The sequence below is a fragment of the Rhinolophus sinicus genome, linkage group LG06, assembly GCF_036562045.2.
Source record: "Rhinolophus sinicus isolate RSC01 linkage group LG06, ASM3656204v1, whole genome shotgun sequence".
Taxonomy (NCBI): domain Eukaryota; kingdom Metazoa; phylum Chordata; class Mammalia; order Chiroptera; family Rhinolophidae; genus Rhinolophus; species Rhinolophus sinicus.
The window spans coordinates 166,439,570-166,457,821 of NC_133756.1; the positions used below are offsets into that span (position 1 = coordinate 166,439,570).

At 52.9% G+C, this 18,252-nt stretch overlaps 1 protein-coding gene and 1 long non-coding RNA gene across 3 annotated transcripts; one reads left to right on the forward strand and one right to left on the reverse strand.

Moving 5' to 3' along the window:
- Nucleotides 1-8,871: 8,871 nt before the first annotated feature.
- On the reverse strand, nt 8,872-16,221 carry LOC141572315 (uncharacterized). The gene is made up of 2 exons (XR_012497700.1): nt 15,635-16,221; nt 8,872-9,643 (listed from the first exon to the last, which is right to left on the reverse strand). It is a non-coding gene; the product is annotated as an uncharacterized LOC141572315 (long non-coding RNA).
- On the forward strand, nt 15,091-16,696 carry IFITM5 (interferon induced transmembrane protein 5). Of its 2 annotated transcripts, XM_019719485.2 has the most exons (3): nt 15,091-15,221; nt 15,404-15,682; nt 16,217-16,696. In XM_019719485.2, the coding sequence occupies exons 2-3, from the start codon at nt 15,491-15,493 to the stop codon at nt 16,427-16,429; spliced, it is 405 nt and encodes a 134-aa protein (XP_019575044.1). In that variant the 5' UTR covers nt 15,091-15,221; nt 15,404-15,490; the 3' UTR covers nt 16,430-16,696. The 2 variants fall into 2 exon arrangements, with proteins under 2 accessions (XP_019575044.1, XP_019575045.1); XM_019719486.2 differs by lacking the exon at nt 15,091-15,221 and having other exon boundaries at nt 15,297-15,682.
- Nucleotides 16,697-18,252: the final 1,556 nt, after the last annotated feature.

Below are 18,252 nucleotides of genomic sequence, written 5' to 3' on the forward strand. Positions count from 1 at the left end.
GAAACGGAGAAAACATCTCCCGAGGAAAGGCGGGGAGGGAGGTTAGCAAGTCGCAACCCGTGCCCCCGCCCTGTGTCCCTCCTCCACCACCTCGGCCTGCCCCTGCCCCGCCCCACGCTCCCAGGCCCCCGCGCACCCCGCTTCCTGTCCCCAGGGCCCGGCCGGCCCCGCCTCCAGTTCCTGCAGCCCGCCTCCCCGCTCTCCTTCCCGGTCCCCACGCCCCACATCTAACGCTGAACTGCTCCCCTGCTCCCCGCCCCCAGCGCCCCGTCCCCCCCACGCATCGCCTCTCCCTGCGGCCAGGGCGGTCCTGGGCCTCCACACACGCCGGGTCTCCCGGAGACCCTCTGGACAACCACGACCCGGCCCACAGCCCCGAACACAGGGTCTGATCGGGACAGCGTGTCAGGCCTTCGGGGAGCGCTACGGAACGAGTCACCCTCCCAACCCACCACATGAGCTGCTTGGACGGCTCAGGTCCACCGGCAGCCCGCCGGGTGCAGACTTTCCCTCCAGGCAGGGCGCACACGCCGCTTCTGGGGTGATGAGCCCAGGCACCCTCCCCGGACCCATGCTGCGACGCGTGGGCCTGTGTCGCCTCCTGGTGGCCAACCGCGCAAAATGCGACCGCAGGGAGTGGAGAAGGGTACAAAGACAGGAGCGCGGGGAGGAGGAAGGAGGGGCGTCTCCCCGAGAGGAGCGGTTTCCCGATGGCCGCCTTCAGCCACCAGCCCCAAACGCAGGGAGGGACACTGGACCCCACAGGACCCCAATTCTGACTCGATCCCAGTTCTGATCCTGATCGGTCCCCATCGCATTTCTGATGAGACTGAAGCCCAAATTAGGACGCCTTTTAACTAGGGGCCGGGAGGGGTGTCGCTGGACCCACGGGTGAGGGCTGGTGGACCCGCACCCACGGAGACCACCCGCAGAGGAAGGGGTGCCTGGGCAAGCCCCTGCTGGGTTTGGGGTCAGGGCCCCGTTGCAGGAACGGACGGCTGTTTTTGCCGGGAGCTCTCTGGAGCTGCAGGATCCGCCCCTCCCCCCCTTCTCTGAACAGCCAACAGCGGGCCTAGTGCGGTGCAGAGGGCGCTGCGGGGCTCAGGGGCAGGTTGGGCAGCTCTCTCCAAGCCCACCCACCACCAGGAAGAACAGGTTGGGGAAATACCCCCCAAGACTTGGGGACACACTGGGAAGAAGGGACAGTGCAGCAGGGAAAAGACGCACGTGAACCAGAAGGAAACAGCATAATTCCAGGATCTATAAGGGCCAGGAAGCGCTCGGAGCAGTGTGATGTTTAAGTGTGATCGGAGGACAGGGAGTGTCAAGGAATCTCCCAGGAAGAGAGGTCCCCGAGAGCCAAGGCCCCTAGGGAAGAGCCTAGAAGAGCATTCTGGCCAGAAGAGATGCTGTGCAGAGGCCCTGGGGCGACAAGGGGGTCGTGAGGTCCTCCAGTGGAGGGAACCCAGAGGGGAAGTGGTCAGAGAACGGAGCTGACTGCGGGAGAGGTCAGCCCCGGGCAGTGTGGTCCGGCGCTGAGTGAGTGGGTGACCTCCCAGGCAGGTCCCCCGGGTAAAACTGCAGCCACACAGAGGCTGCCGGAGTGAAGTCGCACCACTCCACAGGTGCCGAGAGGAACCCGCGAGACTCAGGGTCACAGCACACACTGCCTCACAGGACAGCACCAGGTCCCTGCCCCAAGTCCCGGGGTGACGCGATGGGCTACGCACACAACGGGTCAGATCACAGCGGAGTGACCTAGGGTCTCGAGGCAAGCAGCAAACGTGCCAGTCCCTCCCCCGGGAGTGGTCAGTCGACAGTGGTCACCCCTGGTCCCCTTGACTTGCCTAGCGGCTACAGAAACCCCTCAGCCTCGGACAGCTGGCCCTATGGTCTGGGCATTCAGCGAGAACACGTAGGACACACGGGGCGCACAGCTCACAGCCTCTCTCAACTATCCTACCGTCAGCTGAACTCCAGTTGTCACACAGCGGGCCACCCCGCCACAGGCCAGAGGTGCTGACGGGCTGGGACCACACCTGCTCCTTTTGTCCCGCACGTGCTCGATCAGTCCACTTGCAGGGTAAGGTGACCCGCCGTGCTGTCCTCTGCCATGCTCCCAGGATCGTTCACGGGTCCAGAGGGGGTGCTGGTGGCACCGCAGAGGACCCGAGCTTCCTCTTTGAGGGCCCGACGTGGCCCTGACCCACACACAGCAGGGAGGTGCTCCTCCCCACCTCACCGGGAGGAGCCTCAGGCCGTTTTCCCTTAGGACCGCCCGGGTGGGTGCTGGGTCGGGCCTGCTGATCTTAGGGCTGTGCCGGCTCACCTGCCTGGTAGAGAGGGTCCTGACCGCTGTCCCTCGGCCTAGTGCCACTGCCAGAAGAGGGTCCTCACTCCCGCTGCTGCCTGGAGCCAGGGATCTGTCCCCCCATGGGACAACCTGGGGGTCCAATGAGAGGACGTGGTCTGAGCAATCATTAGAGGCGACCATGGCCAGGAGGCAGCCCCGGTTCCCAGGGAGAGGCGTCTGGGGCCCACCCTCTCCGCATCGGAGCACGTAGCCCAGATTGAACTTGCTCTGCGTCATCCGTTCGTTATTTGGCTTCAGCCCTGTGAGCAATGTCACCAGCATTCGCAGCCTCACCCGCCGGACGTGGCTTCACCCAAACCACGTGGGCACGATCCAAATAAATCCCAGGAGGATTAAAAGAAGCCGTAATTCAACTACACTAACGTGGAGACTCAACTTACCCAAGTGTGTGGGATGCAGGCAAATCTCTGCTTAGCGGGCATCTCTAGTGTTGGGTGTGTGTGTTAGAAAGGAAGGAAGGCCTACAAGCAGCAGTCTAAGCTTCACCGGAGGAAACCGGAGAAAGAAGAGGCACTAGAAGCCTAAAGCCAACAGAAGGACACAAATAACAACGACTAGATCAGAAATCAGTGCAACTGAAGACAGGAAATCAGAGGGGAAAAATCAATGACACCAAAAGCTGGTTAGTTGTGTGTGTGTGGGGGGAACGTCAATAAGACTGAGAAGCCTCTACTCAGGCTAACCAGAAATAAGAAGAGGCAAGGGAGATCACTGCAATGAGAAATGGCAGACAGGCCATCGCTGCCGACCCCAGGGACATCGAAGGGACAATGAAGGTCACACGAACGACTCGATGCCCACAAATCCGTAACTCTGATGAAAGGGACCGAGTCCTGGAAAGACGTAAACTACCACAACTCGTACACGGAGAAAGGTACGCTAACGAGGCCGATACCTATTAACGAAGTTGAATCAGTAATTAATAACCTTCGAAACAGGAAAGCAGCAGGCCCAGAAGGTCCCACTGGTAAATTGTATTGGACCTTTAAGGCAGAAATGATACCCGTTCTGTACAATCTGTTCCAGAAAATAGAAACAGAGAGAATGCTTCCTGCCTCATTTTGAGGCCAGCGTGACCCTAATAAATCCAAACCCGGACAGAGAAAGAAGAAGAAAGGGAAACCGCAGATCACCACGGATCAGTACCTCTCTCGAGCATGAACGCAAAAATCCTCCCCGAAATATGAGCAAATCACACCCAGCGATGGATTACACTGCACCAAAGCATTCTATGCCTCTACCCGGTGGATTTGCTTCCGGGGCTGCAGATCGGTTCAGTATTTTAAAAATTAAAGACTGTAATTCACGCCTATGGGCTAAAAATCAACACATGACGTGACCTCATCAATGGATGCCGGAAGAGCATCTGACAAAACCCAACACACATTCCTGATGGAAACTCTCCAGAAACTGCAAAGACGGGGTAATCTTCAACTTGATCAAGCTCAGTCTACCGGAAAGCATACCGCTGACATCACACTTGAGGGTGAGAAACCACATGCTTCCCCCTTGAGAGCAGGAGCAAGGCAAGGATGTCCCCTGTCATCTCTCCTAGTCACCACCGTCCTGGAAGTCTAGGAAGGTGAAGGGAGACAAGGGAAGCAAAGGACATGTACGCGCTGGGAAGGAAGACATACAATTGTCCTCGTTCACATATGACGTGACTGTCTGCGGGGAAACCCGAGGAATTAACAAGAGGCCCCTGGAACGAGTAAGTGCTGACAACAAGGTTGCAGGAGCCAAGGGTGGCGCACAAAATCCGCTGCTTTCCTGCACACCAGCAGTGCCCTGTGGAATTCTGACGCTTAAAGCAACACCATTTACAGCAGCACCACAGAAATGGAAGCGTTCGGTGTACCTAACGGAACATGTACGCGGCGTCTGACGACAACCACAAAAGTAGGGTGAGAGGAATCAAAGATCTCCATGAGTGGAGAGGCGTCCCCTGCTCACCGATAGGAGCTCAATGCTGTTCAGAAGTCAGTTCCTCCCAACTTGACCTATCGATTCAAAGCAACCCCAGTTTAAATCCCAGCAAGTTATTTTCTCGATGTTGACAAACCCATTCTGAAGTTTACCGGAAGGCAAAAACCCAGAAGAGCCGACACCATACTGAAGGGAACAACAGCCTTGGAGGACTGACCCTGGGGGACTTACTCTCAAGCTCCAGTCATCAAGACAGCCTGGTGTTGACCACAGACCGGACAGATAGGTCAGTGGGACGGAACAGAGAGCCAGAAATACGTGCACACAAACATGGTCAACTAAGGAGCTAAGCCTGCTCAGTGGAGTGGAGTGTCTTTTCCAGAAACAGTGGTGGAACATCTGGACATGCGTAAATAAAAGGTGAGTCTAGACACAGGCCTTATGCCTTTCACAGAATTAGCTGAAAATTCATCGTAGACCTGCAAAACTCTCAACCTTGTCAAAGATAACAAGGGCGAAAACCTACATGAGCTTGGATTTGGCGGCGATTTTTTAGCTGCAACATCATAAGCACCATCCATGAGAGAGAAAAGTCGATAAGTTGGACTTTATTTAAACTTTAAAATTTTACTCTGCTAAATATACTGTGAAGACAATGCAAAAACAAGCCACAGTTTAGGAGAAAATATTTCCTAAACATGTGCCTGATACGAGATAGCGTCCAAGATGCACAAGGAACTCTGAAAAGCCAACAATAAGAAAAACAACCCGGCGGGGGTGGGGGTGGACAGCCCGGTGGCTCAGGCGGTTGGAGCGCCGCGCTCCTAACACCGAAGGCTGCCGCTTCAATTCCCACATGGGCCAGTGAGCAGCGCCCTCTGCAGCTAAGATGGTGAACAACAGTTCTCCCTGGAGCCGGGCTGCCCTGAGCAGCCACAGTTTGGTGTGGGCCGCCGTGTGCTGCGGTAGGCTCCTGTGTGCCGCCATGAGTGGCTGGTGGCCAGCAGCCATTGTGAGCGGTCGGCATCCGGCGAGAGCTGCCGTGAGCGGCCGACCGATGACTGGCGACCGACTGCCTCAGCGGCGGGAGGCTGGGAGGCGGGGGGCGAGCGCAAGGCTCCTAATACCAGCGTGGGCCAGGGAGCTGTGCCCTACACAACTAGACTGAGAAACAAGGGCTTGAACCGGAGTGTGTGGGGGGGATGCGGGAGGAAGGGTGGGGGGAGAAAACAACCCAATTTTAAATCGGGCAGCATTTGAAACGATGCTTCACAGCATATGTCATTAGGAAAATGCCAATCCAAGCAACAATAAGCTATCAAGAGAATGGCTAAAACCCCAAACTCTGACAACGCCAAGTGCTGCCCAGGGTGTGCAGCCGCGGGAACTCCCACTCACGGTTTGGGGGGTGCAGATGGAGCAGCCACTTTGGAGGACAGTGTGGTGGCTTCTGACAGAACCCAACACACTCTCATCGTGAGATCCAGCAGTCGCGCTCTCTGGCATTTAGCCAAGTGAGTTGAACACTTATGTCCACCCAAAAACCTGCACACCGATATCTGCGGTAGATTTCTTCACCATTGGCAAAAACTGGGTGCAACCAAGATGTCTTTGAAGGGTGCACAGAATAATGGCCGTACACTCATATGATAAAATAGTATTCCACAACAAAAAGAAAATGCCTATCTATCCACAAAAAGGCATGGGTGAGCCATAAATACACATTGCTAAGTGCTATAAGCTAGTGTGAATTGGCTGCATGCTATCTCGTTCCAAGTATGTGACATTCTAGGAAAGGGACAACTGACTACAGGGTAAGATTAGTGCTTTCATTGCACAGAGGATCGGAGGTGAAACTCACCCATAGAGTAAGCTGGTGGGCACATTACCTGTTCTCAGAAGGAGCAAGGGGACAATTCCTGCCACAAGTCAAATCAGGCCAGAACTCATACTGGTTTGGGATCCGAAAATCCCCAGTCAAACATTTAGTTTGAAGCAGTCTTGGCAACACAGTTCTGGCAGAAGCAAAGGAAAATGGGAGAAAAGCTTTGTAAACCCAGACCTCAAAGAATTCCCACAGATAGAGGTCCAAGGATAGGTAGGGGCTTGCTGTCAAAAGGTATCCAACGCACCAGGAAAAAGCCAGCCTAAGTGAGTCAGCAAAAATAACAGACTGCAGAATTAGACCCACAAAGACACAAGATACTGGGATTATCAGATGAGGAATACAAAAAATTAAAAAAAAAAAATTCCGTTCAGTATGTGTGGGGACAGAGCTAGGAGTGTAGTTTCCAATCTCTCACTCTCACGTGGAAAGGTGCTGGCTCAGGTAGTAAATGGCCATCAACTGTGATTGGATAGCCATCAGCTGTGGCTAGTTGGCCGTCAGCTGTAACCAGTGAGCCATTGGCCAGTAATATAACTGCCATGGCTACGCTAGCAGCAAGTGGGGGCTAGCAAGAAGATGGTGGCTGAGCTAGCAAGAGTGGATTGCAGTTAGGACGGTGGATTGCAGTTAGCAAGTGAGGTTGGTTGGCAGAGAGAAGTGGACAGGAGTTTGCAGATGGTGTGGCTCCTGCTTCCTGTGTCTCCAGCCCAGTCACTAGTGAGAATGTAGTGGTGTGACTCCCCTATCTATAGCTCCGTGGGTTTTCGTTTTTGGCCTCACCATGTCCTGCGTTCTTATGTGAGGAATGGGACCGGAGACCCCGCATGAACTCTACATGACAGTATGTTTAAGGAGATATAATAAAAGAGGATTGAAAGTGTGATGAAATGACAAGAGATTATCAGAACTGACCAGACATAATTAAAAAGAAAGTAGACATTAACTAGATCTAAATTAGACATTCAAATAGCTTAAACTGAAGATAAAAGCAGCTGAAGAGAGAATTCAAGAAGTGGAAGGTGGATCTGAAGAAATTGCCCAGAATGCAGCACAGAGACAAACAGGGAAACTATGAAATTTTAACCTCCCTGGAGTGAGCACATCCAACAGGGTCTAATTGGAGTTCAGAAGGAGCTGGTCTTAAGCCAGGTCCCCTGCATTGAGCAGCGATCAGTTAGGGGATCCTGGCAAGGAAGTGGGGGAAGCGCAACAGGAAAGGAGAGCCGTGTGTCTAAATAAATAAATAAATAAATAAACGGGTGGCCGGAATGTTAAAACAGGGCAAAATAACCTTTGGAGTAGCCCTAAGCAAACTTGTGCCCCAATGAACTGTTTGCAGAGATAACAAGAAAGCAGATATTATGACTACTGAACTAAAAATGAAAGACGTTGTTTAGAATTAGTGTCACCATGTCATGTTATCTGCACCAATAGCAACACATTCCTTCTAATGATGTCATTGTCCCCTTCCCTTTTCATAAATACCCATTGCCTTTGTCTCCTATTGGAACACTATTTGGGCTTCTGCATGAATCGGTGTTTCCCAAATAGCTATTCTTATTGATCTCAAGTAAATACTTGTTGCCTCTCACTTTGAAAGGCCTTTTGTTTTTAGGTTACCACATGCAAAGGTGCGGTTCCAGGCAGTGCCATCCCCCTGCTTAACCCCTCGGGGGGCTCTGCAGTATAAGAGCCAGCTCAGAGTTTGTCCTGCTTCCAGGTGAGGGTGCTGGCTCTCACACCAACCATCTCTGGTCAAGAGTGGACCTCAGGCATGAAGACCCCCAGCTGGAGCTGCTCAACTTGCTGGTTGAAGTCCATGGAGCACGTGGAGCTTGCAGAGGAGTTGGCAGGAGTTGTGAAGTGGACTTGGGGGGACCCACAGTTGAGGAGGGGATGGGCAATAATCCACGAGACTATTGTAGCTGAGATCTCACCAGAACATTTAAAGACATATGTTGAGGAAGGAGGCTAAAAGCCAATTCATGTCCACACACATCAGAAGGAGGCTGCAGATGACCAAAGACAGAGGGGAGATGTACACAGAGCTGTGGTCTGGTGGTCATCACGTTCCTCCCTGGAAGTTGGGGGAGTGGAGGGCAGAGGTAGGCCTGCCCAGTCCCTGTCTGGAGCCTCTCTCAGTCCTAGCGGGAGGGACAGGGTGGTTGCACAGATACTTAAGCTGTGGTAGCAGAGGAGGGCAGTGTGGGAGTGATGGGGTCATTCAGGGAGATACAGGGGTCCCCACTCCATGTCTGCCCTGCCCCCAGGTCCCTCTTCCCACCAGCAGGGAAAAGAACTGGCTGCTGCAAAATTACATGCAAAACACATGCAAACCACATGCAAATCGCATGTTAACCACGTGCAGCCTGCAAGGAACCCACTTGGAACCACATGTGAAACATGCAGATGTCATACAAACCACATGCAAACATCATGTAAACCACCTACACACTATATGCCGACTATATGAAAATCACATGCAAAACCTATGCAAGCCACATGTAAATTACATGAAAACCACATACAAACCATATGCAAACTGCATGCAAACCCAAAGACAGGACATACGAATCATCACTAACACACATTCACATATTTGAGACGGAGGCATTTGGATAAAATCCAATTACCATACCTCAAATGGATCTAAAGGGAGTGAAATGCCCCTGAGACGCATGGAGTGGTTTTCCATGGTTATATTTGGGGCAGCCAGCACATCTGCTCTACACTTTATGGGCCAGGGTGGGAGAAGGTTCCTAGGAACATTCCATGAAGTCATCTTCTTGGCCCATGTGTAAGCTCATACACGTGCTGAAGCATAGGCAGCTGAGCCCCTGCAGGTGAGACTGGTTTCCCATGGGGTCTAAGCCACAGCTGTTTGGGTTAAAGGTCCCCCTTTTGTTGCCACGTCTTCTTTTCTGCTTCTGTAGCTGCCTTTGGGAACTGTAAAAGAGTGTCTTTTATTGATTTAGCAGGGAGCAAAGAATATTCTCGGGTCTGGACAATTTGATGGCTTAGTGCTTCCTGTCTAGCAGCAGGAGCAGCTGAATGATTTCCTTTTGCTTCAATGGTGGTAGCTTTAGAATATCCTGGAATTTTGATAATTGCCAATTGTTTCGTTTGCTGTATGGCACCTAATAACTCTGCAACCTGTTTCCCATTCTTTATGGGCTGCCCTGAGAAGTCAAGCAGCCTCGCTGCTTCCACAGTCAAGAGCTGCACCAAAGGCATAACGACTCTCTAAGTATTGACTATTTGACCTTTGGCCGATTGACAAGCTCGAGTCTGAGCAATTAACTCGGCTTGCTGGGCAGATCTTATTTCAGGTAAGTAAGAACTTTTAATTATGTCCACCATGGAGATTACTGCATATCCAGCTCGATAATTTCTACATTTGTCTTCAAGATAAGATCCATCTGTAAACCAATGTCAGCATCAGCAACAGGTGTTTCCTGTAAACAAGAACGTGGTCAGTGAGTAAAACGCAGTCATGGGCGTCTTCATTCTGGAAAGAGCGTAGTAAAGTCGCTGGGTTAAGACAGTTACATTGAGCTAACATGATATTAGGTGCAGAAAGCAGGAGTACTTCATAAGAAGCCAGTCGGCTGACTGAGTAATGCTGAATATGGTGAGAGTTCAGCAAATATTTAACAGAATGAGGAACATAAATGGTTAAAGGAGCACCCACGACTATCTCTCCTGTTGGTTTGCACAAGGAGGCTGTAGCAGAGATGGCGGTCGTGCAGGGAGGGGGCCCTTTGGCTACTGAGTCCAACTGCTGACTGTAAGATCCTGTATGTCTACAATGGGCTCCACGTTTCTGAGTTAGAACTCCCACAGCATTTCCTTCGTTTTCATGTATGAAAAGGAAGGAAGGAGGTTGATAAGCAGGGTGTCCCGGAGCGGGAGCTCTAGATAACGTTTCCTTTAGAGCTTCTTCAGCTTTTCCTTCTGGGTTCCCTTTGACTGGATCTAGGAAGGAAGGAAGTTGATAAGTAGGGTGTCCTGGAGCGGGAGCTCTAGATAACGTTTCCTTTAGAGCTTCTTCAGCTTTTCCTTCTGGGTTCCCTTTGACTGGATCTAGGAAGGAAGGAGGTTGATAAGTAGGGTGTCCCGGAGCGGGAGCTCTAGATAACGTTTCCTTTAGAGCTTCTTCAGCTTTTCCTTCTGGGTTCCCTTTGACTGGATCTAGGAAGGAAGGAAGTTGATAAGTAGGGTGTCCCGGAGCGGGAGCTCTAGATAACGTTTCCTTTAGAGCTTCTTCAGCTTTTCCTTCTGGGTTCCCTTTGACTGGATCTAGGAAGGAAGGAAGTTGATAAGTAGGGTGTCCCGGAGCGGGAGCTCTAGATAACGTTTCCTTTAGAGCTTCTTCAGCTTTTCCTTCTGGGTTCCCTTTGACTGGATCTGGTCAATCCGATTTTAATAAGACATACAGAGGCTGGGCCATTAATGAAAACTTTGGACCCAGTTGTGACAGTGTCCAGTTAACCCTACAAATCCTCTAAATTGCTTCTTAGTTCTTGGAAGGGAAAGGATATTATTCCTCTGAGTCTTCCAGGGTTAATTATTAGCCCATCTTTAGAAATGAGAAGGACAAGGTATTTTACTTGGGCAAACAGAATTGAAGTTTGTCCTTTGCGACCTCATGTCCTTTTAGAGCTAACAGTTGTACTAGGTAAACTTTGCTCTTTTGGGAGTCTGGTCATGTCCTAGAGCAGGGGTGTCCAAACTGCGGCCTGCGGGCCAACTGCGGCCCGCGATCCATTGTTAATTGGCCCGCAGCAAATTCCAAAAATATATTTAGTTTACTTAAATAAACCAGGTGAGGCAATACGTACTTCACCTCGAGTGAGTGGCCTGGCTGTTTGTGTATTTTACCGCATGTGGCCCTTGGTGAAAAACGTTGAAAAAAGTTTGGACACCCCTGTCCTAGAGCATAAAAGTAAACCATCCACATATTGGATTAGAGTGGAATCTCTGGGAAAATCAACATCATTCAAATCAGCTTTTAGTATCTTGAGAGAAATAGGTGGGACTCTTAGTATACCCTGGGGGCTTCACATTCAAAGTAAACTGGTGACCTTCCCGGGTGAAGACAAAGAGATATTGACTGTCCTTTTCTACAGGAATGCTGAAAAAGGCACTACATAAATCCATCACTGAAAAATACTGGCAGTCCACAGGAATGGCTGATAGTTAGTAGTGTGTGTGGGTTTGCAACCATGGGTAATGTCTGGGAATGACTATTTTATTTACACCTCTGAGATCCTGTGCAAATCTCCATCTTTTTCCATTCGACTTCTTTACTGGAAGGATAGGAGAATTACAGGGGCTCGAACATGGAATTATAAGCTCCTTTTTAAAGTAATCTTGTATAATGGGCTTAATTCCAGCAATGCATCAGGTCTGAAAATATTGGTGAATATTAGGTTGAGGCAAAGTGGAGGGACGGAGTCCCAGAGAGCAGTTTCCAGGCTCTCGGCCTCACGTGGAAAGGTCTGGCTTGGTTATTAGATGGCCATCAGCTGTAATCAGATGGCCATCCACTGTAACTAGCTGGCCATCAGCTGTAACCAGTTAGCCATTAGCCACTAATATAACTGTCATGGCTACAATGGCAAGCACGGATTGTGGCTAGCAAGTGGGGTTAGCTAGCGCGGATGGCGGATTGCGGATCATGTGGACCCTGCTTCCTGTATCTCCAACCCAGCTGCCAGCGAGAATATAGTGTTATGAACCTTCTATCCATGGCTCTGTTGGTGTTCCTTTTCAGCCTCACCATACTCTGTGTCCACCCACCGAGAGGGGGACCAGAGACCCTGCATGACACAAAGTATTGTCGATAGTTATTTTGATAGGAGTGGCTGACGGGAAAAGGCCCAGAGCTCCACAGAACATCCTGCAGCAAAGGTTCAGTCTCAAGATTACTTTCCTCTTGTGGAGGTTCCTTTAAAATCATGATTTTCTCCATTGGTTCAGCATCAGATTCATTTAGTTCTACATACATCTCTCCCTCTGAGAAAAGCATATGTGGGTCTCCTGGATTTCAAGAAAGTCTCACCATATTAGGTGAACTGGGTCAAATTTGATGAGCAAAAATATACGTTGCTCTGTGAACAGATTTTGATTTAAAAACAGACATTGGTTGAGCAGCTGTCCCCACCATCTGCACAGCAGCTTCACTCCGAGGGAGAGGGTGACTTAGGGTTTAGAACAAAGTAGCCCCTGTAGCTACAAGGGCCTTAGTAGTGTCCCTTTGGGGAGGTCTGAGTTCATGGCTGGAGCTGTGCATTCATAATTTTAGTAGCTTTATCCTTTTGTTCCTTTTGAATAGCTTAAAACAATTGATCAGCTGGAGTAGTTAGCTTATCAGCATGTGTGGTCAGCCAGTTTAATTCGTGCTGTTTAATCAGTTACAAGCTCCTCGTCTAATTCTCCCAGAAATGCCACATTGAGCATTGGGTCATTTTAATGATGCTTAAAACTATCTGGAGCTTTTAAACTATCATTAGCTTTTAATCTACAGTGGTGGATTTTTAAATTTTAATTATTGGGGAATATTGGAGAACAGTGTGTTTTTCCAGGATGTGAAGGCGTTGTTTTTTCAATCTAGTTGTGGAGAGCACAGCTCACTGGCCCATATGGGACTCAAACTGGCGACCTTGGTGTTTTGAACACTGCGTTCTAACCACTGAGCCAACTGGCCTCCCACTAGCGGCTCAGCTCCAAGCTCAAACCGTGTTTTCAATCTAGTTGTAGAGGGCGCAGTTCACCTGCCCATGTGGGAATCGAACCAGCAACCTTATTGTTAAGAGCTCGCGCTCCAACTGAGCCATCCGGCCGCCCTGGATTTTTGTTCAGTCTGGTTTCTGGGGGAAAATCTCAGGGATGGCTTGGTGAAACCAATAGACTAAATTCGCTGCATTTTTGCTGGTCTGTTTCTCTTTGTTTTAAAAAATCCTCTCTAGGAATTTTCCAGCAGAACTTAGCCATTCTGCTGTTGTGCGCTCAGAAACCAACAGATGAATTAGTTGGAACAGGTCAGAATAGCCAGGGTCATATATTCTAACAATCAAATCAAATTCCTTTGTGAACTCAACAGGGTTTTGGAGAGGATGAGGTAAGTCTTTAGTTAGAGTCCTTAATTCAGCTACAGTCCTAGGAGAGTAAATTATTGCTGGCTTTCCTCGTCCTGAGATTGGGTTTTCTCTAAAGGGAGATGCCGGAATTTCTAGTTCATCCAGCCAATCCTGGTCTGGCTTTCTATTCCTAGTTTCCCCTAAGTCAATAGGGGCTGGTGGTGGACAGAAGAGAAGGGGAGGAGGAAAAAGGTAGCGACAGTCTGGAAAATGGAGCTCAGAAAGGAATGGGGCGGTTGGGAAACGGGGGAAATGGGGTTCTGGCAGTGAGCAGTTTTGGAAGCCTTCCTTAGTTCAGACTGTCTCTAAAATGTTCTTATTAACTTCCCTGTGAGAAGAAAGTACACTGGAGCTCCACTTAGAAGCTTCTATGTTCCAGAGACAGTACTGTTCCATTCATCCAGTTTGATCTCACACCTGCTTTTTACAATTGAGCACATGCACAAAATTAATTTAGAGGTACCAAAAGAGCCCCATTCTGGCTATTTTAAGCTGATATCATTTTTAGTTGAAGCTCCGATTTCTGCAGATACTCGCAAGTTGAAGCTCCATGTGCGTTGTACAAAAAGCCGGCCCGAGATGAAAGGGAGGCTGGCTGTCGTGGAGTTCGGAGGCCTCAGAGGCATGATTTTCCACGGTAATTTTAATTTTTCTTTTAAGCCAATTTAAAAAAGCCGTAATTAAATGCAGCCACCTAAGAACAGCTAAAATGAAGTCAGGAACCGCTGTAGGTTAAGTAAAGACTCACCTGGGCTCGGCCTGATCCACTGGATGGCTGGAGCCACCGTTGTCTGTGCTGGGGCCACAGGCCAAGGAGATGCACCGAACTGAACATTTGTGTCCCTAGAATCCCTACGTTGAAATCCTAATGCCCAATGTGATGGTTTCAGGAGGTGGGAGCTTTGGGAGTTGATGAGGCCATGAGGGTGGAGCCCCCACGATGGGATGTGTCCTTGTGAAAGAGACCCCAGAGAGCCCCTCGCCCGTCCCCCATGTAGGACACAGTGAAAGCCGGCTGGCCGTCTACAACCAGGAAGAGCATTTCACTAGAACCACTTCACACTGCCGTGCTCATCTTGGATTTCCAGCCTCCAGAACTGCGAGAAATAAATATCTATTGTTTCCGAGCCCATCAGTCTGTGCTCTTTTGTCATAACAGCCCCGACTGACTAAGATGGGGGATGGGGGATGACCGTGGGCCCTTGGTTGTGAGAGTCTGGGGCCCTTCCACGCAAAGGGGGATCATTGGCCATGGAGGCTGCTGGGCCCTCCAGAGGGAGAGGAGACCAGGACAGAGCCTCCCCAGACACCTGGGGGCTGGGGAGGGCAGGAGTAAGCGGCCTGGCCCCACATGGGACCCTGGAGAGCTCCTGTAGCCCTGACAGCAGAGCTCCCCTTACAGCTGGTCCTGGGGGCCTCCCCTCCATGACCCCCAGCATGACACACCTCTGGCTTTCCCTCTTTCCCTATCGTGTTGCCTGTCCTTTTCCACCCTGCTGTGGCCTGTCCCCTCCCACTAGCAGGCAGCAGGGACTTCTGTACTCCCAAAGCCTGGCCCTGGTGGCCAGGTGACACAGGCAGGGCCTGGGCTTTGGGTTCTCGGGCTGGAGGGGCTGTGGGTTCAGCAGTCCTGGTCCTGAGAGGGGCCCAGCTAAAGCCTGGGGCCCAGCCCATCCTGGAAACTGAGGCACCACTGCATCCAGCAGGGCCCTGAGGCGGCACCGCCAACAAGTTCTGGCCCGGGGGAGGGGGCTCTAGTAGGCGGTACTGCAGCCACTGCCCACCCCCACCAGCAGCTTTTGATGGGGGTGTCGGGGAACAGGGTGTGCAGGCGGGGCTCTGGAGGGCGGTATGCTCCCATCGGCCTGCCCCCTCCTAGCAGCTTTGCACGGTGGGTTCCCTGGGGCGGGTCGGAGGGAGGGAGGGGGCTCTGGCCAACGGGATGGTCTGGTGGCCATTCTGGGAGGCGGGGCTGCAGCCCTCCGCCCCGAAACCTCGCAGGGCCCCACGCGGTGAGGGATGAGGGCGGGCGGGGCGCGCTAGGCTCGGGCTGTAATTTGTCGTTATATTTAGCGGGCGGCTCTGGGCCGGCGGGTATAAGCGGCCCCGGGCGCCCACCTCAGAACGGGAATCAGCGAGGAGGCGACGGCGCTGGAACCCATGGACACCGCGTACCCCCGCGAGGACCCCCGGGCCCCGACGCCCCGCGCGGCCGACGGTGTCGCCCACACGGCCCTTACGCTGGGGGCACCGAGACCCCCGCCTCGAGACCACTTGATCTGGTCGGTGTTCAGCACCCTGTACCTGAATCTGTGCTGCCTGGGCTTCCTGGCGCTGGCCTACTCCATCAAGGTGGGCGGCGGGGTGCCTCCCGGGGGCTGCTTAGCCGGTGGGCGCAGGGCCGGGCTCGCGGGAGCTTTCCACCTGGGGTGGGGGGGCGCTTCTCCCATGAAGGGCGTCTGGTCCATCCCAAAGAGCAGAATCCACGGAGCGATACCCAAGGGGGTGTCTTCCACCAAAAGGGGTTTTAACATGCTGGGGTTCCTCTGAACAAAGGCCCACTGGCTTCAGCTTCTGTGGTGGATGTCTCAGCACCCCAGTGGTCCTCCCACCTACGAAGAGTCCTTGGAGGCCTGGAATGGCTACTGGGTCCAGAGCTGGAGGGAGGAGGCAGGGCCCCCTTCCAGCACCACCTTATGACAACACCCCAAAGCCGTGTCCAGTTGGGGGCAGTGAAGGGAGTGGGTAGAACCCAGGACAATGTCCCCTCGGGCCACATCCCTCCATCCAGATTTTGGGTTCTGGCCCCAGTGGCTGCATGGGGTGGGAAGGCAGGACCTCCCACCCCCAGAGCACGTGCAGACACAGCCCTGCCACTGTCTGCAGGCCCGAGACCAGAAGGTGGCTGGGGACCTGGAGGAGGCGCGGCGTTTAGGCTCCAAGGCCAAGTGCTACAACATCCTGGCCACCATGTGGGCGCTGGTGCCACCTCTGCTGCTGCTGGCGCTGGTGGTGACCGGTGCCCTCCACCTGTCCCGGCTGGCCAGGGACTCTGCCGCCTTCTTCAGTACCAAGTTCGATGATTCGGACTATGATTGACACGCTGTGCCCTGTCCCTGTCCTGACCCAGAGCACCGACCCCAGGACACCAAGGCCTGGGGCACTGCCACCCTGACCTTCCGGAACCCCAGCTCTGCCTTAGGGCCTGATGCCCACCCCCAGCCTCAGCCTGGGTATCTAATGCTGACCCCAAGGATCCCCATTTTGGACCCTAGTGGCCTCCCCCTTTGATGGTCTCTGGTCCCCTTCCTCCCCACTTACCAGGCTCTGCTTAGGTTCCACAATTAAAAGTGCCTGGTTCCAGAAGGTGCCTCCTGGGCCTTATTCCTGGTTGGGTGGGGAGGGTGCCTTCCTGAGGGGACATCTGCAGCCAAATCCCCGACTGACCACAGCATCAATGGTGGTGTCCTGTTCCCCTTGGCCGTGCTCCGACTGTCCCCAGGCGCTGGGCGGAGGTGCCTCAGTATTTCAGAGTCAAGTTTGGGAACTCAGGCTTTGATCCCTGCCGCACACTGTGGTTTAGCGGCCTGTCTTCCAGAATGTGTGTGGTGTCCCATTCCACGTGTGCCCCTCTCCAAGTCTGTGTGCATGTCTGCGTGCAGGGTGGGTGGTCGTCCCTGGCCCGTGAGGTCTTGCCCTCGTCCTGCACGGTCCTGTCTGTGGTTGGGCAAGCGCTGACTTTCTCTGGGTCATGCTGTTGGTCCCCGTGACCCCTGCCTCTCAATTGAGAAATCTGCTTATGGTGGGACAGTAGGGCTGGGCAAACTCAGGCTTGGTCATGCCATCATCTGTGCCCACATACATCACACACACGTGGACGCACCCAACACTCCACCCACCCACATGGCTGTGGAGGTGAGTACATTTTCTGAGCCTCCCTGGTGCCAGACGCACGTCCTTGTATCATTTCCCCTCCTTTGGACGCCCCCGAACCAGCAGTTTGGCAAAGACAGGGCTTGCTAAGCACACGCACACACCCTGTGTGGCTGGGAGTGGGGTCCCTTGGGCTTTGCTGTGGCTGGCCAACGACAGGGTAGGCTAATTGCAGGGGCCTTAAACACAGGGCAGCTCAGGGTTTTGAGCACCCCACCCTGGGTCCCTTCCCTCCCCAGGGAGCCCCCTTATCCTGTGCACTCTGCCTGATCTGAGGGTGGAGATCTCTGTTTAACTACTGTACTTGGCACCCTCAAAGTACTCCCCCCCCCACACACACACCGCCAACAGCACCCCAGTCCCACACTGAGCAGCGCTGCTGTGAGCCAGCCCCTGGAGGCAGAGGTGTGTGCTGGCCCATGCTGGGCGCTGGTCCTACATTGGACCAAGGACAAGGAGACTACCAGTGCTTGGACCAGGATGGTGACAGCGTGCCAACCCTGTGCTCCAGGTTTGGCCCAAGAAGAGACCGACCCATGCCAGATATAGAGGCTGGGGCAGTGTTAGCTTGTGTGGCTGGGTACATGTCCCCAAGCACGGGATGATGGTCTGCTGGTCAAGTGACGACTGTGCAGCCAGCCGGGCTACGCGGGGAGGACAGTGTGCAGTCAAGCCAGGTGGGGGGGAAGGTCACCAGCAGCTCTGCCTGCCCCATGCTGTCTCCTGGGCAGGCTGAGGGATCCCGTCAAGCTCTGGCAATTGGTTACCATGGGTCCCTAACCAGCCATGCCAGCACACGCGCCCTGCCACTTTGCCAGTCCCCAGAGGGTTACCCTACTTTGTGCACAGGTGGCCACACACACATAATGCTCTGCATGTGTTGCCCGTACCAGGCCACCTGTCCTGTGGGCACAGGGCCACCTACTACCCCACCTGGCTCCACGGCTGCATAGGTAAGGTGCACCGGGACAGTGCCCCGCTGCGTGGTC